General features: G+C 41.2%; 1 protein-coding gene across 1 annotated transcript in view; it reads left to right on the top strand.

Moving 5' to 3' along the window:
* The first annotated feature begins 23073 nt into the window (after positions 1 to 23073).
* Positions 23074 to 26577, top strand: part of UBE2G1 (ubiquitin conjugating enzyme E2 G1) — a 38183-nt gene continuing 34679 nt past the window's right edge. Inside the window, exon 1 of the mRNA XM_075194978.1 lies at positions 23074 to 23263. Within this exon, the coding sequence (XP_075051079.1) occupies positions 23218 to 23263 (46 nt within the window). The 5' untranslated portion in view covers positions 23074 to 23217. The remainder of the gene's footprint in view (positions 23264 to 26577) is intronic.

The following is a 26577-nucleotide window of genomic DNA, read 5'->3' as shown; positions in this document are numbered from 1 at the left end:
GGTTGCTACTGGTTACCTCCGTGTGCCGCTGAGTCCTGCCGCTGTGGTCAGCGCTATCGTCCATCTCCTGCTGATCCACTCTCCACGCCTTCACGTGTTCCACTGGCCTCTACCCTCCTGTCAGCATTGGATTTGTATCTCTTCTACTACCCTCTGCTGGATCATCTCCATTCTCCTGGGTTTCCTATGAGTCCAGTTCCACGTGTTGCTGACTCCTGTGGATTCGTGTCCCTGTCGGTCTACTCACCTGTGCGCTGCACCTGCTAGACCGCTGCTTCTCCTATCCAGGGACTTCCTATCCAGTCGGCCTCCAGCCGCTCAGGTACCGCTGCAATCCCATCTGACTGCTACTGCTGAACCACGGTATGCATACTTCTCATTGACTGTGCTGTGTATTGCATATCTTGCTGGACTGTGTTTGGTTCTCTCTGGAGTCTGCTATCCGCTGAGTCTATTGCCATCATTGACTGTGTTATCATTGTGCTGGACTACTTCAAGAGACTTTCTAGATTGCAGACCTGATCAGTCATTTACATATATATATACCTATATTGTGCATATTACTGTGGATCGTGTATAAGGTGCCTGTGTATATCCTGTGTTGCAGTCTTCCCCCGTGCACCTCCTCACATATATATGCAGTGGTACAACTTGCTGATGTCAGACCACTGATCCCTGTTTCCGGTATCACCTGTTCCATTATCCTCTCACATAGCAGTGGTACAACTTGCTACCGCAGACCACTGACTACCTGGATACCTCCACTTGGATTCCATTCCTTCACTCAGACAGCGGTACAACTTGCTACCCGCAGACCGCTGACTCTCATCACCTCCTTGTTTCTGTTGGACATTCCTCCTCACTATAGCAGTGGTACAACTTGCTATCGCAGACCACTGACTACCTTCACGTGTCCTTGTCCATACAGTTCCTTGTGTATCATTACCTCATTATTACCAGTGTTGCTAGTCATAGACTTTCCTGAGCATCTCATCGGCCATCATTTCATGTTCCGTGATCACCCAGCTACCAGAGTACCCTATTACCATCTACATTGCTCTGGTAAGCCTACCATCTGGTGATCCCTGGGTAAAGACTCCTAGTGCCCGTGACAACAGCTAAAATTTAAAGCGGCGCTGCCTTGTAAAGGCAAGTTTCCCTTTACAAGGCAGTGCCGCTTTAAATTTTAGCTGTCAACTCGCCGATTTCCGGCAACTTGTACAAACCGGAGTATGATACATTTACCCCCAGGTCTTAACTAATAAGCAGTAATTCTGATTTTATGTCCAATTTTATTTCCTGAAACTTATTTGTGCAAATATATTGTATGTCTTGTTATTCATTTGTGTAACTAAGCCTTGGAACCATTTTTCAGATTAAATAAATTTAATCTACTGTGGACTCCGTGATTCTTTGTGAATTTACGAAGCCCAGGGAGGCTCATGCTACATATGTATGGGATTTAAGTGTGAAACATTAATAAGTGGCTCTGGTGAACATAAGGACACCATAATAAATCCTTTGTGGTGGAAGAAAAGGTGTATTCATTGCAAAGTGACTAAGGTGACACCAGTCAGTCAGCTGTTCAGATTGCTGTATTTGGGACAGGCTGGGCGTTTGTGACATACTTAAAGGTGAAAGTTTATTTTTTGTTTGCGACACTGAAGATGAAAAATCTTTAAATATTAGGATTTTGTGGTTGTTTACCATTAAATAGCCCATTATCTTATATGATATTAAGATGGATTCCTTGTCTATGACAGGTCCTCTGGGAGTAGTCTGTATGATTGTTCAATTATTATGCGGTTATCAGTTTTTTTATTTGCTAGAGCGTTAATTTAGGTCTCTGCAAATTATACAAGAGATCTGAACCTTTAACATTCTGGCGATAATTCACAGGTTGTTGTTTCGATGATGATTTTCCAGGTATACACTGCCAGTCAAGACACTAATTTTCTTGCCCTGTGCAGTAACAGTATTTTGGGTTAGTGAGTCTTCCATACCACTTATTCCCTTTGTGTTAGCCACTAATTGTGATATAAATGACATATTATAAGCATGAATACCATCGTTTTTTGTTAAATCATGATTAGTGACATCTCTTTTGTTATTTCTGCTGCTTATGGAATGACAAGAGACTCCGCTATCATAGGGATATATTTATTAGCTTGGTACAAGGAAGGGGATCAGGTGAGGGAGGAGTATTACTTTCTGCATGGGATTTAACAGAGATTTGTTTGTTTTGTCCATCCCGCTACTAGAGGTTTTGCCAAAACACTACATACTACATTTCAAGAGCAAGTGAAAATTACCCCTAAACTTCTTGATATGGCAAAATATCATAAATCCTTTTGCACATATTTTGAATTAATTATACTAATAATTATCTAAAATTCTGAACCTATTTTTAAATTATTCTATTTGAGATGTCTTTTATATGTTTTTGCCTATATGATGTTGAATCATGTACACTAGATTTGGATGATATGGACTTGTGTACTTTTTGGATATTTTATTTTTTAAACCATTTGAAATAAAATATGTGCAGTTTTAATACCACAGTGGTTGGTACATGTTACTATTGATGTACACAGATGATATCATCTCCTGGTAATTTTTATCCAAAATTGCAGGATCCAGTCTATATATCTGATAGAAATCCATTCCAGGATGGATCAAAAATTATTGATGGTAAACACCTCTAGTTCTATTATTGAAAAATATCTTCAGGTTAACAAAACACCTATCATCTTTATACAAAACCAAATATACTCCTTTTTATATCACAGTAAAAAAATACATTCTACTATAAAGCAGATGTCTCACATCCTGGCTGTGGAGAATCTATGCCATTCAAATTAACATTTTCCCTTGTCTCTCCCTGGGCAGATTGGATACTTTAATGCTGCCTAAATTGTTCAATTTACATATTTGTACATCAGTCCCACAAAATATCTCTCAATACTCCAGCTGACCTGCTAAGTCATAAAGTTTACATTGACCTTGCAAATGTCTAAAGTATCTATTTCTGCTTCACTTCCTATTTCAATGGGACAAATTAACTGTCAAACAAAAATTAACTTCCCCTGCATTGCTTAAATCAAAGTACAGATCCATATCTGACTAGAGTCTTGTAAGATCATGTAGGGATAACAAAAAATGTATTGTCTGTACTGACAGTTAAAGTCTTTTCTCTGAAGTTATAGAAGAAAACAGATATTGGGTTATGCTCCAAACCTAGGAGGCAGGACACAGGAAAAAAACATACTCCTTTTCTCCACTATAGCCAACCTGCTTACCTGCTCCTCTTTAGGTCACCACTAGTCCTGCAAAGAAGAAAGTCACAAAGAGTAGCAGAATGATCAGAGAATACACAGTTCTTGATGTGTTGCTCTGTGTCCCCTACAGCCTCAGATAAAAGGATCTAATGGTGAGTACAAAAAATGTCTCCTCTTAGGGTTTTAACAATAGCATACAGAAGAAAAACAATATTCAGCTTTGGACACTGTTGATTACCCTCTTGTCCTGCACACCCTTCACACTATTGACATTCATGAGACAGTTCTTTCCTGGTTCATTACTATCTAACTGCTCATTTAGAGTCTCAACCTATGGCACATCCTCCCCTCCATTACATCTGTTCCACAGGGCTCTGTTCTCAGCTTGTCTTTTCGACTAATAAGCTCATTTGCCTTCCCTTAACTTGCCAAGCGAACATCCTACACTTCTCTAATATACTGTACATCCAGGGTCTGATTCATTAAGGAAAGTAAAAGCAAAAAAAAAAATTAGTAACTTTGCACCTTGGCAAAATCATGTTGCATTAGAGGGGTAGGTAAATTTATAATGTGGGGACAGATTTATAGTTGGGGTAAGGCATGTTCTAGATAAACTTTAAATTTCAGTGTACATATAAAGCCATCAAGTAAAACATGAAAAAACAGTCTGTATTTATCTTATATGCAAAATAATAAACTAATTTGCACCCCTTGCATTATAACAGTGTTGGCTAACCTGTGACACTCTAGGTGTTGTGAAACTACAAGTTCCAGCATACCCTTTCAGCAATAAGCTGCTATATATTGGCAAAGCATGCTGGGTCTTGTAGTTTCACAACACCTGGAGTGTCACAGGTTAGCCAACACTGCATTATAACATGGTTTTGTCCAGGAGAAAACTTACTAATATTTTTTGCTTTAGTTTCCATTATGAATCAGGCCCCCAGTTTTATAACACACACACCTCTTTACCACCTTTAACTTGGTTCTCTGTCCACCTGCACCTTCTCCAACATTCTCCACCATAACCCATGATTTCGCCACCTACTTCAGACAAAATCAACACCATTTGATAGTTTTCTTCCTCATGCCAAATCACAGCAATACTATCCACCTTCTCCTACACTCCCCAATCCACTCTCTGTTCATTTTCTCCATTAACAGAAGAAGTCTTTGCAATCATCTCATCCTCACCCGCTACAACCTGCCACCTTACCACTGTTCCTTCCTAACTTCTCCGCTCTCTCTTCCCCACTGCATGGCCACCTATAGCACACCTCTTCAACATGTCTCTCTCTCTACTGGCACATTATTACCCCCTTAAACATGCGCTCATATTGCCAATCCTGAAGAAATCATCTCTCTCCAACTACCAGCCCACTTCTCTCCTACTCCAAACTGCTTAAGCGACTCTTGGACAACCGTCTATCTCACTTTCCTCTCACTCTTCAATGAAGCTTTCACCTCCAACATTCCACTGAGACTGGATTCACAAAAGTGATTAAATACCTGCAGATGCTCATCAGTATTTTCAATACTGTCCTCAAATTTAGTGCAAGGTTAAGATAATTGCTTAGGGGGCGCCTCCCCCCTGGGCCGCATGGCTGGCGCCCTTCCATTTTGGTGCCATGCCTCGATGATCTTTGCCGGCTCAGCTTCCATTGCCTTATCTCCCTCAGGCTGCCAGCTGGATCTTTACCCTGGCTGCCCTGCGCTCATCATGGGACAAAGTTTCTGCAGGTACAGTCTGTTGAGAAGAGGTGGCTGCTGTCTCTGGGTCTGTCCACCTTATTCCCAGTTTTCAACTGGGCTGCCACTTTGGCCAGTGCCGCCATCAGTTTCCTTCGCTTGGGTACCATGCTGTAGGCGCCATTCTGTCAGCACCGCTCTCATCTCCTCCCTGTTTGGTGAATAACTGTTATCAATGCCCTTGGCACTGCACAGAGTTTGAAGGTTCGCCCTGGATACGTTGGCCTAATCAGATATCCTGTGCGTTCTCCAGGCTGCAGTTATTCCTCTCCTGAATAGCTCAGCTCTCCTGGCTGCTCCACGAGAAGCCGCCTAGGGTTATCCCACTGCCTGCCACCCGAAATCTGTGACAGGATGGACCTCCTATGCCACCCTGTAAGCAACTCTTAAGCCATCACATAGTCCATGGGCATCCTCCATTGAATTGGTTACCAAGAAGGACAAGACAACGCGGTTTTGTGTAGATTACTGTTGGTTACGGTTGAACAAGATGAAAATGTCTGACGCCTATTCCCTGCCCCACATTGACACTCTGTTAGACGAGTTAGCTGGAGCAAAGTATTTTTCCACCTTTGACTTCAGCAAAGGGTATTGGCAGATACCACTGACCCTGTAGGCTCAAGAATGGTCGGCCTTCATCACCCCATTTAGATTGTTCTAGTTTATGTCCATGCCATTTGGGATGAGGAATGCACCAGCCACCTTCCAGTGTGTGGCAGATTAGCTGCTGGAAGGGTGTAAAGGCTTTGCTCAGGCTTACTTGGATGACAATGCCATTTTCAGTAAATCCTGGAAGGACCATCTGAAACATGTAGGGCAAGTGTTGGAGAAGATTCAGTTGGCAGGTCTGACCATCGGAGCAGACAAGTATCAAATGGGAATATCAGAGGTGCAGTGCCTGGGTCTTCGTATGCGGGGAGGTAGGGTTAAGCCACAACCAGCTAAGGTAGAGGCAATCCAAGACTGGCCCTGGACCACAACCCAAAGGGAAGTACTGGCTTTCTTAGGGATCGCAGGGAACTACAGACGTTTTTGTCCCAGTCTTTAGTACAGTAGCGAAGTCCCTGACAGATCTCACTAAGAAAAAAGTGAGTCCCCAAAGTAGTGCACTGGACACTTGCTTGTGAGCTGGCATTTCAGTCATTAAGAGAAGCCCTGGTTCACACTCCAATACTGTTGGCACCCAATTATGACAAGGACTCTATTGTGAAAACTGATGCATCACAGTATGGATTGGGAGCACTACTTACACAGGTGGGGCCAGATGGGCAAGAGCATCCTGTGCCCTATTTGAGCAGGAAACTGCAAACACGAGAGGTGGGGTGTGCCACAATTTTGAAAGAATGTTTGGCAATTGTTTAGGCAGTGAAGAAACTTATTTGTACGGATGACATTTTACTGTGGTGACTGATCATAATCCTTTAAAGTGGCTACAACACACCTCAGAGCCAAATGGTAGACTTTTGTTTTGGAGTCTTGCACTTCAATTTATTGATTTTCACATCATTCACAAACAAGGAAATGCCCACAGCAATGCAGACGGACTATCTTGGCAGGAAATCTCCTAGATCACCTCCTGTAATCTCAAGAGACTGTGAAACCAGGGACCAAACCGTGGGGACATGACTCGCTGTTTGCCCTCATGGAAAAGGAGGGGATGAGTGTGGCTGGATCACTTATAAATAACTTATTGTATACATTTATTTAAATTAATAGTGCAGGGCGCTAATTTATGTAATTGCAAATATTGTGATTTTTTTATATTGTGTTGTATTTTGGTATAGGAGATGTATTTATTTCTGAGACAGTGTCAGGGGAGGAAATTGGATTTGTGTAACTCACACTATATGACTCCCAAAGGACTCATACAATCATCCTGCAATCTCTTCTTCACTACCTTCTTCACCGGATGGTTTCATATCACCTGCTTTTATAGAGACCTCCCCATTCACTTCTACAAGCAATGAAATGCGAGACATCTTGCATACCTGAAAACCCTTTCCAATAAACAAGACTTAGAAGGTACTGTTTGTCAAGAATTGGTTGAAATTAAAGGTCACTTTCTGCAAATTACGAATAGAGTCATCATATTGGAAGAAAAGGTAGAGGCCACAGAAAACCTTCTCCCCAGTCTTCGGATTGTAGTATATTCTCAAGATTCTGTATTACGATCCTTAAAATGTAAATGAGTTGACTTGGACAATAGGAGATGGCTAAATAACATAAGGGTGTGTAGACTTCCTGAGGACATTCCTTCAATGGATCTGATTGATGCTTTCACTAAAATCTTCAATAAAATTCTAGGCCAGTCTCTAATTACCTTTGATAGAACACATAGCCCTAAAACCGTGTGGACTACCAACGGACAAACCTCACAATGTGATATGCTACTTCCATTATTATACTAAAAAAAAGAAGATGTCCTGAGGAAGCTGCATACACAAGACAAGATTAAATTCAATGGCAATTCCATCCAAATTTTCCATGACCTCTCCTAGTATACCCTACAATAACGAAAAGCTTTACAACTCCCGACAGATGAACTACGCACAATTGAAATATTGTTGGGGTTTTCCTTTTCAAACTCAAGTAATTCAAGATGGTATATCTTATATATTCAGAATACTGTCAAGCCTAGACCAAGTTTGCACCACTCTGGCTCTGTCTAAGATTTGATAAAAAAATATTTTTTCCTTATCAGATTGATCTCCCAAACTGGACAAATCCCCACTCTCAAATAGAGACTATACCACTTCCACCTGGGAAAAACCCATTGGAGTACAGTTCAACGTCCTAGGATAAAAATGAGAAAGGAGGTGAATCCGCACTGCCAAGGAAATCCATGACTAGATAATTCCTATATACACATTACTGAGACATTCCTTCACCTCTATATACAGGAGGTGACAGTATACCAAAACATGGAGATATAAACTAACAGTTTTACATACAATGGAATATGATCTATATGATCATTCTAACTTTTGGTTTTGATGTTGAAATACCTTTTAAAATTAGAGTTATCCTAACGCTTATTACAATAATGTTAATTAACTATACCCTTTATATAAGTTCCTTCCAACATTTATGAATAGATTTCTACACTAAAACTTAGCAGAATGACCCAACTGGTTAATTTGCTCACCTTATCAAACTCTACATGTTTAAATATTTTTTATTGAGACTCTACATGTTATTAATTTAATTATTTAAAGCATTAATCAAACTACTTCTAGATTGCCTTGGTCATTGTTTCCCAATAACCCCTACCATGTGTATATATACACCCTCTTTGGTCACACTTGTTTTCTTTTTTGTGGTGTGACCAGTTTATATTCAATGTTATTGTTCTTTTTCCTCTTTCTATATTACTCTTTGCTTTACAATTCATTCTTCTTCCTCCCTTCTCTATCTCGATCTTTCCAATCCCTTGAAGGTCAGATCTTTTTTTGGCAATTTATCCATAATTGGAAAATAATCTCTGTTGTAGATGCAGGATGACTTACCCAGTTGATAAACTTTGCATCTGTTCTATTAATTTTAATGGATTGAACACCCATAAAAACATTCTAAAGCACTTAGAACACTCCGAACAGATACTGTTGATGTCGCCCTGATACAGAAGATACATTTTCGACATAACCCCCAATCTCCTACTCTAAAAAGTCCCTATTTGCCCCATGTATATTATAGAGATGAGCGCACTCGGATTTCTGAAATCCAAGCCCACCCGAACGTTGCGGATCCGAGCCGGATCCGAGACAGATCCGGGTATTCCCGCCAATTGCAAAACTTAAAGCGAGGCTCTGAGTCATAATCCCGCTGTCGGATCTCACGATACTTGGATCCTATAAATTCACCGCTAGTCGCCGCCATTTTCACTCAGGCATTGATCAGGGTAGAGGGAGGGTGTGTTAGGTGGTCCTCTGTCCTGCTATATCTCGTGCTGTTCAGGTCTGTGCTGTGCTGTGCTCTGTGTTCTGCTCAGTCCAGTGGTGCTGTGTCCTGTGCTCTGTCCTTCTGAGTTCAGTGGTGCTGCTGGGTCCTGTGCTGTGTCCTGTTCAGTCCAGTGGTGCTGTGTCCTGTGCTCTGTCCTTCTGAGTTCAGTGGTGCTGCTGGGTCCTGTGCTGTGTCCTGTTCAGTCCAGTGGTGCTGTGTCCTGTGCTCTGTCCTTCTAGGGGCATTGTTATTTCCCCATTATTCCCAAATTATAAAAAAATTCAAAAAAGTTATAAAAAAAATAACAAAAAAAGTAATTATAAAAAAATAAAAATATCCCAAAACAATCCTGCAGTATAAGTCCATTGGTACTGCTATATTACAAAGTTCACTGATTTTGCAGTATAAGTCCATTGGTACTGCTATATTACAAAGTTCACTCATTCTGCAGTATAAGTCCATTGGTACTGCAATATTACAAAGTTCACTCATTCTGCAGTATAAGTCCATTGTTGTTACTGCCATATTACAAATTTCACTGATTCTGCAGTATAAGTCCAGTGGTACTGCAATATTACAAAGTTCACTCATTCTGCAGTATAAGTCCATTGTTGTTACTGCCATATTACAAATTTCACTGATTCTGCAGTATAAGTCCAGTGGTACTGCTGTATAACTCCAGTCCAGTGGTACTCTCCTGTGCAGCATAGAATTTTTAAAGGCTTTGCCGAGTGTGTGTGGCTTCGGGGTACACTCTCTTGTGCTACATATAAAGCAGAACAAAAATTTGGAGGATAAAGTAGGGAAAGATCAAGACCCACTTCCTCCTAATGCTGAAGCTGCTGCCACTAGTCATGACATATACGATGAAATGCCATCAACGTCGTCTGGCAAGCCTGATGCCCAATCTCCTAGTACAGGGCATGTAAAATCCAAAAAGCCCAAGTTCAGTAAAAGTAGCAAAAAGAGAAACTTAAAATCATCTGAGGAGAAACATAAAGTTGCCAATGTGCCATCTACGACATGCAGTGGCAAGGAACAGATTAGGCCCTGGCCCGTGTTCATGACTAGTGGTTCAGCTTCACCCAAGGAACTAAGCCCTCCTCCCCCCCCCTACAAAAAATTTAAGAGAGTTATGCTGTCAGCAACAACACAGCAAACAACTCTGCCTTCTAAAGAGAAATTATCACAAATCCCCAAGGCGAGTCCGAGGGTGTTGGTGGTTGCGAAGCCTGACCTTCCCATCACTGTACGGGAAGAGGTGTCTCATTCCACCATTTGCAGCACGCCCTCTGCATATGCTGGAAGGATCACACACAGTCCAGTTACAGATTTGGCTAATGAAGGTGTGAATGTTGTACACCGGGAGGAGGATATTGATGTAGCTGGCGCTGAGGAGGATGTTGATGATTATGATGCAGACAGATACCAAATTGCCTTTCTCAATTTCTATTTATATTCTAGATTATTTAACGGCTGAATAGTTTTCTATTTTACTCCTAGTGGAGAGGGGATCTGATGCAGACAGATACCAAACTGCCTTTGTCCATTTCTTTGTATATTTGAATTTCTAGTTCTACAGTCTATGCAGGCTGGTTTTTTTATATTCAACTACAAGTGTAGGGCGGGGGGTGTTTTGTTAATATACTTGTAAATCAGTTCATCAGGACACTGAAGCATGGGTGGGCACTGCTGAGCTCTTTATTCAGCCATTTGCAGACTCCGGGTACATTGCACACTGCCCACACCCACTTCCCAGCATTCCCCATGGTCTTAGGGACCATCACTAAAGATTCAAGCTTAAACATATAAGGGAGTGTCTACAAACATTAAGCATATCTAATGCAATAACATCACATCTTCTTTTCTTTAAAGATAAGCCCTGTATCCTTCAGTATAACAATTCAACGATATAACATTAAGAACATCATCTAACACGTTTCAATGAGTCTCTCAGGTCTGCGTATTTCTCTTATGGGTCTTTCACACAAAGTCTGTGTTTCGTCAACCATGTTGGACCTTTCTTCCATCATGGTTTGTTCACCATTATCAAGTCCATCATACATGTCAGATGAAGGGTATTCTTCAGTCGTGTTGCCATCACTATGGTTGGGTTGAGATCTTAAATCGACCCGATTTCTTCTTACTTCTGTTCCACGATCTGTACATACAATATAAGATCTTGGTGCTACTTGTGCTTGCACAATACCTTTCTGCATCCAAATGCCTTTCTCATGATCTCGGAGACGGACTTGGTCACCTGATCTTAGATCAGATAAGCTTTTTGCTCGCCTATCATGGTACAGTTTCTGTTTCTCCTGTTGACGTACCTTACTCAGTCTCACCAATGCTGAGTTATGCGTATTAAGCAGTTCATCACTTATCGTAAGATTTGCTCTAATCCTCCTTCCCATCAGCATTTGTGCAGGAGAAGGCAATTCTGTAGAGGTGTACTGCGGTAGATTAAAAGACTTTTGTAGAAATCTTCTTTGCCGTCTTGTGCTTTTTTCATAAGACTCTTTACAGTTTTTACTGAACTTTCCACCAACCCATTTGACTGTGGATAGTGGGGACTCGATGTTGCATGGACAAATTCCCACTCTTCAGCAAATTGTCTAAATTCAGCGCTGGAAAACTGAGGTCCATTGTCAGTGAACACTTCCATAGGAACACCATGCCTTGCAAAGATTGACTTCATGCAACTGATTACGGCTTTACTAGTATTTGTAGGTAGAGTCTGCACCTCAGGGTAATTAGAATAATAATCAGTCACGACAATGTGCGTTTTTCCAATACAATCAAACAAATCTGCGCCTACCTTCTGGTATGGTCTCTCTGGCACTGCATGAGGACTCAGTGCCTCGACTTGTTGCTTTGGTCTGTACATAAGACACAGTTCACATGTAGCTGTTGTCTGTGCTATGTCCTGGTTCATTCTTGGCCAATACATCACTTCACGCGCCCTCCGTTTATATTTCTCTTCTCCTAAGTGGCCTTCATGTATATTGCACAGCATAATCTTTCTTAGTCGTGCAGGTATAATAATTCTATTGCCTTTGTAAATAATACCATTGACAACCGTAAGGTCAGTGCGGTACATCCAATAATCATGAATAGACAGTGGGCACGCATTTTTTTCTGCTGGCCATCCTTTCAGAATGATGTCTTGTAACACTTTCATTGTGATGTCTGTCTATGTTTCTTTTCTTATCTGTTCTTGTCTTGCAAGAGACACAGGTAGAGAAGCTACAATCAAATTAACATATGCGTCTATCTCTTTATCCATCAGACTTTCGAACCTTCACTTTTGTTCACAGCACGGGAAAGTGTGTCAGCAATGTACATGTATTTACCAGGACAGTACAGCAATTGGACATCATATTTCTGTAGTCTTATAAGCATTCGTTGAATTCTCATGGGACAGTCATGTAACGATTTAGCCATGATAGCTACCAATGGCTTGTGGTCAGTTTCCACTGTAAACGCTTGACCATACACAAATTGATGAAATCGCTCACATGCATATGTGATTGCTAGAAGTTCTTTTTCTATCTGAGCATTTCTTGTTTCAGCACTTGTCAATGCTCTTGATGCATAGATTACCGGTTGCCATGTATCCTCATGTTCTTGTAACAACACTGAGCCTAGGCCAAATTGCGAGGCATCTGCTGAAATTCTTATTCTTTTTGTAGGATCAAAGAATCTTAGTACCGGTTGCTCTGTGATGGTCCGTTTCAAGTTTTGCCAACTTTCTTCTTGTTCATGTGACCACATCCACTCATTATTTTTGTCCAACAACCATCTTAGAGGTGCTGTTTGTTCGGAGAGTTGAGAAATAAACTTTCCTAAGTAAGTAATCATTCCTAGGAATCTTCTCACGTCGTCTTTGTTGTTAGGACGTTCCATGTTTATTATGGCTGATATTTTCCTCGGGTCAGGCTTCCCACCTTTCTCCGAGACCACGTCACCTATAAAGGTAAGTGTTTTCACACCAAATTCACATTTGTCCTTGTTCAGCTTTAGATTCACCTTCTTGATAAGTTCCATTACTTGTCTCAGTCTAGAATCATGTTCTTCTTTTGTAGATCCTCAGACAATAATGTCATCCATCACTGTTTCAACACCTGGAATGTGTTCAAAAATCATGTGTATCCTTTTGTGATATACTTCTGGAGCAGACAATATCCTATATGGTAGTCGAAGGAATCTGTATCGACCTTCTGGGGTATTAAATGTACACAGCATTGAGCTGGCTTCATCTAGCTTCATTTGCCAGAATCCTGAAGATGCATCCAATTTACTGAACCATTTTGCTCCCGCAAATTGTGACATGATTTCATCTCTGGTTGGTAGTTTGAAATGTTCTCTTTTAATAGCCTTATTTAAATCTCTTGGATCCAGACATATTCTGAGTTGTCCATTTTTCTTTTCAACAATTACTAAGGAGCTCACCCATTCAGTAGGCTCATCAACTTTCTGTATCACACCCAAAGCTTCCATGCGGTTTAACTCCTGTTTTAGTTTTTCTCTCAGCGCAAATGGCACTTTTCTACAGGGGTGTATCACTGGAGGAACTTGCGTGTCTAGATTTATCTTATGCTCGCCATGCAGACAACCTAAACCTTCAAACATGTCTCTGTATTCTGTAAACACTGATTTGCATTCATCTTCTACTTGTGATGTCACCATGAAAACTTTCTTTATCAAGTTAAGCTTCTCACATGAACTTAATCCTAGAATCGGTTGTACATCTTTATCCACAATCAGTAGAGATGTTTTGAACTTTTGTCCTTTGTAGCTCAGGGTCACTAGGCATGTACCTTTCACAGGAATTTCCTCCCCAGTGTAGCCTATAACTTTCACATTGGCTGGATGAATTTTAGGTTTCACTCTAAAAGTCTTATAGTCTTGAAACGATATCAAATTCACCTGCGCACCAGTATCAAGCTTAAAGGGAATGACAATCTAGTTCACTGTTAAAGGAACAATCCATTCTTTCTTGTCTGTACTGCAAAGTTCAATACAATTCAAAAAAAATCTTCAGACGTAGTTTGTTCAACGGCATGCACTTTGTTTGTTTCACTATTGGTTCTACAGCATTTGGCAAAGTGATTAAGTCCACCACATTTCATGCAGGTTTTACCATAAGCAGGGCACATTTTAGGATTGTGAGTATTTCCACATCTACTGCAGATTTTCCTATTAGATTGCATTTTAGACTGCTTCATTTTAGAGAATGGTGGTTTGCTTGGCTCTGTTTTCTTCACCACATGTACAGTAGTATCAGATTCCTTGTGTAACTGTTTGGCTTGCAGTCTGGTCATTTCTGCAGATCTGCACATAGTCATTGCCTTGTCTAGTGTTAGGTCTTGCTCTCTCAGCAATCTTTCTCTGAGTCCATTATCAGGTATTCCACAGACAATACGATCTCTAATCAGTGAGTCCTTTAAATCACCAAACTCACAGGTTTTGCTGAGTGATTGCAGTTCTGTAACATACTGATCAAATCCTTCTCCAGACTTCTGATCACAGGGGAAAAACTTATATCTTTCATATGTCACATTTTTCCTTGGCACAAAGTAATCTTCAAACTTTTGCATTATAGAAGATAGCACCATATTCTGCCCTTCAGCAAACTGAAAACTGTTATAAATGTCCAGCACATCCTCTCCTATCACATGGAGGAAGATGGATGACTTTGTTTTATCCTCCATTGCATCAGCTCCACATGCAGCAAGATATATATTAAACCTTTGTTTAAATCTTTTCCAGTTTTCAGACAAGTTGCCAGACATGAGCATGCCTGCTGGAGGAGACAGCCTATCCATAGTTACTCACTGTTTGATGTGACCAGAGCACAAGGCAGATATTCAGAAACTGCGTGTCACAGCTTTACAGACTTCTGCAGGATCCTTTCACACTCTGAGCTCTAGCAGTCCAGTTAAAACTTCTTCTGACACCATGTTTTGTTAATATACTTGTAAATCAGTTCATCAGGACACTGAAGCATGGGTGGGCACTGCTGAGCTCTTTATTCAGCCATTTGCAGACTCTGGGTACATTGCACACTGCCCACACCCACTTCCCAGCATTCCCCATGGTCTTAGGGACCATCACTAAAGATTCAAGCTTAAACATATAAGGGAGTGTCTACAAACATTAAGCATATCTAATGCAATAACATCACATCTTCTTTTCTTTAAAGATAAGCCCTGTATCCTTCAGTATAACAATTCAACGATATAACATTAAGAACATCATCTAACACGTTTCAATGAGTCTCTCAGGTCTGCGTATTTCTCTTATGGGTCTTTCACACAAAGTCTGTGTTTCGTCAACCATGTTGGACCTTTCTTCCATCATGGTTTGTTCACCATTATCAAGTCCATCATACATGTCAGATGAAGGGTATTCTTCAGTCGTGTTGCCATCACTATGGTTGGGTTGAGATCTTAAATCGACCCGATTTCTTCTTACTTCTGTTCCACGATCTGTACGTATAATATAAGATTTTGGTGCTACTTGTGCTTGCACAATACCTTTCTGCATCCAAATGCCTTTCTCATGATCTTGGAGACGGACTTGGTCACCTGATCTTAGATCAGATAAGCTTTTTGCTCGCCTATCATGGTACAGTTTCTGTTTCTCCTGTTGACGTACCTTACTCAGTCTCACCAATGCTGAGTTATGCGTATTAAGCAGTTCATCACTTATCGTAAGATTTGCTACAGGATCCGAGGGTGGTCAGTCTTTTAAAGTCAGAGGAATACATTCTGGCCACCGTTCTCGATCCTCGGTTTAAAGCGTATGTTGTGTCTCTGTTTCCGGCGGACACAAGTCTACAGCGCTGGTCAGGAGATTGTCCTCTGAAGAAGACCGTGACATGCCACCAGCTCCACCTTCATTTTAATCACTGTTTGTGCAGTTCCAAAAAAGAGGAACTGCCATTTCTATTGCTACCTTCTTTCTTTCAGTATTTCCTGTGTCCTGTGGTCTGTTCTGCTAAGGGCATTGTTATTTCCAAGTTATCCAAAAGTTCTAAAAAAACAAATTTAAATTTATAAAAAAAATGATAAAAAATTAATTTAAAAAAAAATAATAAAAAATTTTCCAAAAATAATTGGAAAAAAAAATTACAAAAATTTTAACAAATCTAGCTTATACTGCTATTTAAAAGTCTAACTACGATCATTCACTGTTGCTGTACCCAAAAATAATAGGTACTGCTATTAAAGTACAGTCCAGTGGTACTCTCCTGTGCCGCAGATAATTTGTAAAAGCTTTGCCGAGTGTGTGTAGTTATGTATCACAGGTTTTAAGAAGAGGCACAACACTGACAACCTGTTAGAGAAACTGAGGGAAATAATCTCTCTGTGGCTCACCCCACTTAGACTCTCCCGGGGATTCGAATAACTGCCATTTCTATTACTACCTTCTTTCTTTCTCTTTTTTAAAAAAAAAAAAATAACTGCCATTTCTAGTACTACCTTCTTTCTTTCTATATTTAAAAAAAAACCAAAACTGTCATTTCTATTACTACGTTAATTGTTTGTGCAGTCACAAAAAAGAGGAACTGCGCCCTTAACTGCTATGTTGGTTTTAGACGTCCATCCGGTGTCCGCCATCTGTGCACTGGAATTCAGACCACTTGAGGGTTTTATTATTATATTGTGGCCCTGGTACCAAATTGGGTACCGGGGCCACTCCACTACGCAGTCCAGATACTTGTTTGGTGGAATGCAGACCAGTTGAGGGATTTTTTTATTATATTGTGGGGACCACTCCACTACGCAGTCCAGATACTTGTTTGGTGGAATTCAGAACAATTGAGGGTTTTTATATTATATTGTGGGGACCACTCCACTACGCAGTCCAGATACTTGTTTGGTGGAATTCAGAACAATTGTTTTTTTTTTATTATATTGTGGGGACCACTCCACTACGCAGTCCAGATACTTTTTTGGTGGAATTCAGACCAGTTGAGGGTTTTTTTATTATATTGTGGGGACCACTCCACTACGCAGTCCAGATACTTTTTTGGTGGAATTCAGACCAGTTGAGGGATTTTTTATTATATTGTGGGGACCACTCCACTACGCAGTCCAGATACTTTTTTGGTGGAATTCAGACCAGTTGAGGGTTTTTTTATTATATTGTGGGGACCACTCCACTATGCAGTCCAGATACTTTTTTGGTGGAATTCAGACCAGTTGAGGGATTTTTTATTATATTGTGGGGACCACTCCACTACGCAGTCCAGATACTTTTTTGGTGGAATTCAGACCAGTTGAGTGTTTTTTTTATATTGTGGGGACCACTCCACTAAGCAGTCCAGATACATTTTGGTGGAATTCAGACCAGTTGAGGGTGATATATTGTGGCCGCGGTACCAAATTGGGTACCGGGACCACTGCACTATGCAGTCCAGAAAGCTACCTCGGTGAAACGTTTTGGACTAAAAACAATATTGTGAGGTGTGAGGGTGTTCAGAATAGACTGGAAATTAGTGGAAATGATTGTTATTGAATGTTATTGAGGTTAATAATAGCGTAGGAGTGAAAATAAGCCCAAAAACTTGATTTTGGAACTTTTTATGCTTTTTTCAAAATAAATCCGAATCCAAAACCTTAAATCCGAACCAAAACCTTTCGACAGGTGTTTTGCGAAACAAATCCGAACCCAAAACATCAAGCAAATCCGAACCCAAAACACAAAACACGAGACACCAAAAGTGGCCGGTACACATCCCTATTATATTATAGCAACAATTTTGAAAGTAAATCAAAAGGAGTTGCTATCTTATTTGCCCATCATCGTTTTTTAACAGAGGTCACATTCTATAGATTAGAAGTAGGCAGGGGTCTTTTAATTAAATTACAAAATATTTAATAAATTCTCCATTATTAATCTTTATGCCCCTAGTCAAGCTCAACTTGCATTCCACTGGAAGATGTTGGAGCATGCTGACTCTCTATGTTGCCACCTACATCATAGTAGGTCGCAACATAAATTGGACCTTGGATCCCCTACATGACTCTTCATCAAGTGTCCCTAGATTTTCGGAAAGAAAATACCTTCAGGTAAGACGCATCTTTCATGAACAAAAATTGATAGATACCTGCAGACTCCTTCATCCCTCTGATCCAGATTATATTTTTTTTTATCTCACTCACATAATGTATATTCTAGGACAGACTATACCTTTCTTGCTCTTAGACACTTACACCTTCTACAAGAGGTGGGGATAGGATCGGCAACCTGGTCTGACCATGCTCCTACTTTTACCACTTTTAACTTTCCACATCCAGTTTTCAAACAATGGAATTGGAAACTAAACAAAAAAACCTACTCCCGGACACTCACTGCAAATCCCAAATAGAGTCATTTATTGAGGATTATCTAACTATTAATAAAACTCCTGGGGATATATTTACTAAACTGCGAGTTTGAAAAAGTGGAGATGTTGCCTATAGCAACCAATCAGATTCTATTTATCATTTATTTAGTACATTCTACAAAATGACAGATAGAATGCAAATTGCAGAAATCGGCACTTAATACATTTACTCCTAAAACCCTTATTAAACGATAAAATTGAGCTCTCTTTTTAAAAGTGTTGCAATCGCTTTTAGCAATGGGGGAATAAATCTGGCAAAATGCTTGTCCTATCACTACAAACCCAAAGACTTACTTCATTTATCCAATCCATCAAAGATGAGAGTGGCCACACACATTTTGAAACAAACAAAATAGTCACCATTTTCCACTCATATTCCCCAAAATTGTATAATATTTGTGGCTTTCAATCTGGCGTTGGGGGTTGGTGTTGTACGGCGGAGATCAATGATTATTTATGTTCGATTAAATTTCCAAGGTTTTAAAAGGCAGATAGAGACACTCTGGAGCAGCCTTTTACACCTCAGGAATTAGAACAGACTATTTCTTCTTCAAGTAAAAGACCCTGCACCAAAAGTTTTACCATAACTTATTTTAAGACCTTCAAAACCCAGCTAATCCCTTTACTCTTCCAGGCATTTAATACAATTTCTCCCTATTCCAAACTCTCCAAACATTCCCTGGAGGCCCATATTACAATTCTACCAAAGGAAGGGAAAGACCCAATCCTATGTCCCAGGTCCTGACCTATTTTACTCCTAAATGTAGATATTAAACTATACTATTAAAGTCATTTTTATCGCTTACAAATAACCATTGTCCAATGCGATTGTTGTGGTTCCAACGCACAAAGATATTTAATTGCAAAATATAGCAGGATTTACAGCAAGGCATTTTTACACATTAAAGATGCTACAATAAAGCAGGAAAGTATAAAAACTTTGAATACATTACATTTTCCTTATAGTGTTCACCCAGGCCCAGGGAATACAGCCATGCTCACATGTAGTCAGGATCAGAGAGAGTCAGAACAATGGGCAGCATGCTTATATGTAGCTTCAGTATAGAAAAAACTACTGGTGATGTCATTATGTACACAGATAACACTTAGTGACGTCTTCATTGGTCCAGGGTTAATGATATTCCAGTTGTTTGCTGGTCATAGGTCAGTTCATTTGATCCTTTCAAAAGGTGAGGGGTAACTTCCCCCAACAGCTGAAAACATGTGCTTTTCAAGGAAACTGACCCAAACCAGTTTTAAACAACTTAAAACACAATGTCATTTTGATCATTCAATCTTTTATCCTCCATAACTATCAATCGCACGAAGCGAGCACAAAGCTGAAATTAGCGGATGAGAGATGGTAATGTGCAGATCAAAATGACACTAAACATGATACATTTCCATATCCTGAGCCTTAGATACTTTTAAAGTGCTTTTAACATTATTATATTTAACTGTAAACTCCATTACATTTGATTATAAACGACTGGGTGTTGGAACTATTTTAAGGTGAACTATTTACAAGTGAATGTGTAAGTGTATGTGTGTGTTATTAATCGCACGGTAAAACAATATTAATCAATGTACTTTCTTTCATGCAATTATTGCCAACTGACTGAAATCCCTTCTCCTTAAAATTATACATGGTGATCAGGTAGGTTTTGTCATCGGCCGAGAAGCCCACGACAACATCACCAAGATAATCAATCTAATACATTTTTCTTTACAGCGCGATATCCCTAGTATTTTGCTGTCTACAGATGCTGAAAAAAACCATTTAATAGGATAGATTGGGAAATCATGTCAGGTCCTTTAAAACACATGGGTTTAGGCCACCTAGGATTTTAGCACATTATAATTCTCCTTCAGCTTATATAAAGATCAATCGGCCCCTTTCGAAACCATTCAATATTTTGTACGGCACCAGATAGGGTTGCCCATTATCGCCCTTAATCTTAATTCGTTGCATAGAAGCCCTTGCAAGAACAATTAGAGCCAATCTTAATATTTCTGAAATTAAAATACGTGATAAGGGGGGTCGTGGCTTGGGAGCCGAAGATGGCAGACACGTTTTAGAGAAGCTCTTAACACAATTCCCCTAATCTGCTCTGATCCTGGGATCTCCCCTACATCAAAGGACTTGCTATCTACACCCTGATCTCTTTGGGGGGTTCAGTGCTTGGGGATCCTAAACTTCGTAGGAGATCCGGCGAATGAGGTGCCTATACGGTGTCGGGGCCTGCTTCTCTGCTTGGGGCCTGAGTGGGGCCTTTAGCTGAACACCCTTCTGCCTGCTGATGTCCCGAAGCAGTTGAAGCAAACACCCCTGCAGCCAGGTTCCACAGCGGTGATGCAACCAGCTTGGCATCCATACACCTGGTTCCGACTGAGGCTTTTCTGAAAACCTGCTGCCTGCCTGCTCATAGCCTGGACTGCGAGGAGCCTAAATGACCAGATATCTGCATCCTTCCTGCCTTCACGGCCTCAACACACCCGCGACCTGTCCCTGAGCACTGAGGGCTCCTCTTGCCTATAAGTACTTAATATCAAAGTGCACTGCATTGGACGTGGCCTGTACAGCGGGACATCTTGCGCACCATCCACACCGCACACACCTTACCTGCAGCTGGATTTGCTTTCATCCCGACAGCCCCTCCACCTTTGTACTCTGTTGCTCGCCATTGGGGCCCCAGGTCCGGCTCAGTATGACTCTCAGCTTATAAGTCACAGTGAGCACCGATTTTCTGTCATTGTAAACCAGACCAATTAATCCACTTGAGCCGAGCTAATCTATCCCCACACTTACTAACTGCAGCTCTGTCATCTAGTGGCCGTTTGCAGCTACTGCAACCCCCATTCACACTGCTGAGCCTTCTCATTGGGCCTCACACAGCTTGGCAGTACCATTAAACTGTTTATTAGCAGTTGTCAGGATGACTAAACAGTTTCAGCGATGTTACAGCAGTCATATCCAGGAAAAGTATCACAAAATCTCCCACCACCTACATCTGGCTAAACAATAGTTCCCTGACTACTAGCCGGCCACTTACTGGCATCGGTGGTCCCGCCCACAAATACAAGCAGTGTCTTTATCCTCCACCCAAGCACTATAAACAAATCACAGCAAAACAAACCAATTACACCCATGTGGAACACCTGTGTGTGTATGTGCTGAAAGAGGATCCCAGGGAAAATTTAACCCAGCCTGCAGCTGCAGACTAGCGGTGTTTTTTCCTATTTTCTTGTAGGGGAACTGTGATAAATATGGCAAGGCAATATATATATATATATATATATATATATATATATATATATATATATAAAGATATAGAGAGCGAGAGAGGGGGAATCCAATCAATTCAAGCGAACAGACTGAACGTCAACTACTCTGGCTTAACCAGACCTTCTTCGAGAAGGGGGACAAAGCAGAAATACTTTTGGCCTGTAGACTGAGAGTAAAACGGGCCCCCCTAACAATCACCTTCCTCAGGGACGAAATAGGTAATATGTTCTACGATCCTAGAGTCATCAATGACACGTTCTGTAGCTACTACGAGAACTTGTAGAACCTTCATGGGGGACAACACGCTTCAGAAGCTGACTCTCAGACCACACTGTCCTCTCAACAGATCTCTTCCCAAAACGGAGATATCACTGACGAAGAAGTTTCATTTGCCCTAAGATCACAGAAAAATTCAGCTCCCTGAGCTGCGAGCTGAAATCCAGCGAGTAAATTGCCGTATTAACGTTTTTTCCGCGCATGATTACCGTAATAATGGTAATCCGGCGCGGACCGCGGGATTTTCGGCAATCCCGCAGGCAATTGAATATGCCCCTTAGGGTCACACTGAACCCCTCCTATTTCTTTACTCCTTCTCAGGTTTTTCTTTATCAACCCCCTTCACCCCCTCCCTCTTCCCTTCATTTCCAAATAGGGACATATATATCACAGAAAATGAAAAAAAAATCCAATATGTATCTCTACTAAGAGGAAATGAAGCAATATGGACGACACTTTCCTGTCTTACCAGGCCCATTACCACGGAAACCGTCCGCATTACGAAGAGGTGTCAATAGTATTTTTTTTATCACAGAAACAGCAGTTTATCAGAACTGCTGTTCCTGTGTTGGATTTTTAATGAATTTGAGAAATAGTTCAATCCTTATCCATGCAATAAGGATTGATAACTATATTTTCATTTCCGACGAATATTGATAAATGTGCCCCATACTGCTCTGGATGCAGTGAACTACATGAAGTAGATTTACGCTTTAAGCCTAAGTTGCATGCAACTCTACATAAGGCTCATTGTATCTACCAGCCTGAAGTATTTCATGGTAGTATGATATAACACTATTCTTATATTCGAATTCTATTTTCAAATTAAATATCTTAATGTTTCAGATTGATGGATATATAACGTACACAGTTTATTTTATTGGGTAGTAATAATAATAATAAATATAAACCAATCTGTCAATAAATAGTACGAGCAGTAAAGTATTCACCAGGTTAGTCTGCCATAGCTACATGATAGTCCAACCAGCATTCGTCATAGTGCGAAGGAAGGGTTCGCGTTAACATGACCTTCCTAAAATGGTTACTGAAATCCGACCTTCCCAAGATGGTCGCACTTTCTTTCCTTCCTCCCCTCACGCAATGTGTAGGTCACACAATGGAGGAAGGGTTATAACTGCGCAGGCGCGTTGAGCTCTGAGCGCAGAGTGAGTGTGTGAGAGAGATAGTGAGGAGCCGGGGAGGGAGAAAGAGAGGTGACGGCTCGGACCAGCTGTGCTCCCCCCTCTCCCTTGTTCCTGTTCTCAGCTAGCACTGACTCACACCGCTACAGCATGACGGAGCCGCAATCTGCGCTCCTGCTCCGGAGGCAGCTCGCAGGTAATCTGCCCCCCTCCCCGGGGTAACAGGGAAAGGGGGAGGGAACAGGGTTCATCATAAAGGGGACAGAGCGGCGGTGCTGCGCCAGTGTCACTCTATGTGAACGCGGAGTGCTCTGTCTGTCCCATGTACCCGGGCAGCTGGGGATCGGAGCCCCGTAGCAGGGCAAATGGATGTGCTGTGAGGAGGGGGCAGTGTTGCTATAGAGAGGGGGAGGGGGCTGTTGTGGTGAGGCAGCAACATTACTTATCCCCAGGTGTGCTGGAGAGGACAGGGGTAACTGTGTTATTGCTGGAGTGTTATACGAGCAGTTCCAGCGATGGCTGGTAAAGTACATATAGGGAGGGGGGTCGTATGGTCGCTGTACTCGGCATGTTGTCATACACAGGGCTGGGGAATTCCCCCTCTAAATAACACACTGAGGGTGATCGGCTGCTGGTCTTTGTGTGTCTGTCCAGTGGGAGAACTGGGACTGACAGGACGGCGCTGTACAGGATGAAGTCTAGGTATTGCACTTAGCGCGGCGCTACCAGAAGCAATGAGCCCCAGGTGCAGCCTATAGGTAAAGTTTCGTGTCGTGCAATGCTGCCTGGGGGTAGGTCGGGGCTCTCGGTACACTGCTTGGATTTTTTTTCCTTCTTGGTAAAGCCGCCCACTCCCCTTTTGTGTCAGCCCCTGGCTGGTGTTGCCCAGGGTGCTGGCTGCAAGTGACATGCAGTCTTGGCCGCTGCTCTGCGCCTGTGCACCGACCCCTCACACTGGGGCCTCACAATGCAGCTACATGTGCTGCGAGGTTTAAAGAGACAGGAGGCAGCACCCTGTCAGTGGGGCGCTAGCAGTCAGCCTCTGAGCGGTGGGGGAAACCGACATTAAATATACCCTACATGGAGATCATGTGTCTGTGACAACTGTTAATAGTATTTTGCATATGTTGTAAATGAAAGAGGTCTAACAAAATTGTAGAGACTGGTGCTCTACATAACTGACTTACAGAAAACTATTATAGAGATTTTAGTGCGCTTGAACACTATCCAGTGGAAGAGATATGTAGATATTTATTTTTATACCTAGTTGAATTGTTCATATTTGCTTTAGTCCATCTACTGTTACAGCTCTGAGTTATTATTCCTTTATTTATACACTACTAAAAGTTATTCTGGGAGGTTGACAGGAGCAGAATAGCCTTCCAAATCAGTGTTGTGGCTTTTATTTTTGTTTGTTTTGAAGACTGATTCTGACAAAAGTTTGGGAGCCTAGACTGAACCAAGTCAGATTGCCAGGGCCATTCTGGGCATACAAGAAATAGGGGGGGGGGGGGGGATTTATTGGGCACAAATTCTCAACGTTTCTAAATTGAACCGAAAATGTACTGTGTGTTTTTACACCTAGGTGCAGGAAGTGAGAAAAATCATCTTCTCCCTGCTAAATAGTATGGGGCTTTGTTGTTATTTATAATTGCAAATTAGTTCATTCACACAAGGATTTTAATAAGTTACATTAGTTAAAAAAAAAAAAAACAAACAGATGACAGAGCACTGTTTGCTATTTACTTGCTGAATATTTAACTTAATATGGCAAAGTTCCCAATTTCCCTTATACATATTGTTAAAGCATAGCTTATAATGAAGTAAACTAACAAACAACAACAGAATTATCTTTTTAATGTAAAAACAAAATGGAATTGTTGGACAACCTGCAAAGACCTACCTGTGACAGGATGATCCTTCAATGCTACCCTGTCCGTCTGTTGCTGGGCTTGCTTTGCCACCGTCTCCTTTTCATTTTCCCAAAAGCGCCCTCTAACTGCAATAGGAGGGTTTTTTGCTGCTGCCACCACTTTAGCGTCACCTAGAACTGTGTCCTTTGGGTAACTCGCTGCTAGAGTTCCCCCTTGCGGGGCACCAGGGCTGGAACACCTGACCTTTTGCCTTTAGATCAGGATTGCTTTGGATGATTCCCCCTGGCATATCGCACTGGGCAGACCTGCAGGGTAGCGGTAGAGTGTTCGTACTAGACCCTGGGTTCCAAGCTCATAACAGCCAGATAACGGATTAGCTTTGGTCTAGTCTGCAGGTCACAGGAATCGCAGCAGGTAAGTACTCGTCAAAGCAGGATCTTGAGGCAGTGATGTTTTATTAGCTTAAGGGGGGTATTCAATTGACGGCGGGATCGCCGAAAATCCCGCACTCAAAGAATAATTACTCGCTGGATTTCAGCTCGCAGCCCCCTGAGCTGCGAGCTGAAATCCAGCGAGTAAATTACCGTATTAACGGTATTTACGCGCAGGATTACCATATTAACGGTAATATCCTTTGAGCGCGGGATTTTCGGTGATCCCGCCGTCAATTGAATACCCCCCTAAGTGTCCTAAAAAGGACAGTTACACACCAGTTTGTGGTACTAGTGATCTCGGACGGTACAGATGGAATAAAACATTACATGGTTAAATAGTCCGCTTTTTATACAGATTTACAGATACCCTGGGAGAAGGTAATCCAGCCTCCTCATCTAACCAATCCAGGTACTTCTTGCAGCCTGCACTGAACTCATCTTGGATGGGTTTAACACCTTTTTTTTCTTTATATTGCTGCTAGCGTCACCATAGCGTCTGAGGTTTTATATTGAATATTTACCATCCGGATAGAACATGTTCTCTAATCTTGTTTTTTAACGCAATTAAACTTGCAAAATTTACTCTAATCTGTGATCACTGCATTCTGAGTCTTACACACATAGGAAATCTACCAGCCAGGCTAATTACCCTCACTGCGTGTTCAGGCTCAACAGATGTGTTGGTCATTCAGCCATGAACAGGTCTAATTAACATAAGATTACCTGTCTCCAGACAGTTGTAAAAACATCCCCTCCACTCATTTGCTTACTTGGGACTTCCTATAGAAAAGTTACAAAACCCAAACATGACATACTGTCTCTGAAATGAATAAATTTCCAAACAAAACATACCAATATAATAAAAAAGTACATTTGCAATGATGTAAACTGGGGCCTGCCACACTAATTGAAATGTCTACAATAAATTAATTCTACATGTTCCAGCCACACTGCCGAACAAAGATAATGTGCTTATTTTGTACTGGACTAGCATCTTGGTCACAAAATATTCTTTTTTTTTTTTTTTTTTTTTAAATAAAAAAATCTAGATTATAGAGGAAAAAAAAGAGGTTGTTGCTCACCGCTGCCACCACCATAAGTGGAGTGCTCTGTAGTGTCCAGCAAGTGGTGTGTTGAAGGCAAAAAACAGTGACATGGTTTAAAAAACAAAAAAAAACTTTGAATTCTTCAAATAATCAGAG

The sequence above is a fragment of the Mixophyes fleayi genome, chromosome 2 (genome assembly GCF_038048845.1).
Source record: "Mixophyes fleayi isolate aMixFle1 chromosome 2, aMixFle1.hap1, whole genome shotgun sequence".
In the NCBI taxonomy this organism is placed as follows: domain Eukaryota; kingdom Metazoa; phylum Chordata; class Amphibia; order Anura; family Limnodynastidae; genus Mixophyes; species Mixophyes fleayi.
The sequence above is the reverse complement of the archived record's forward strand: the minus strand, read 5'-3'. Positions and strand labels throughout refer to the sequence as shown.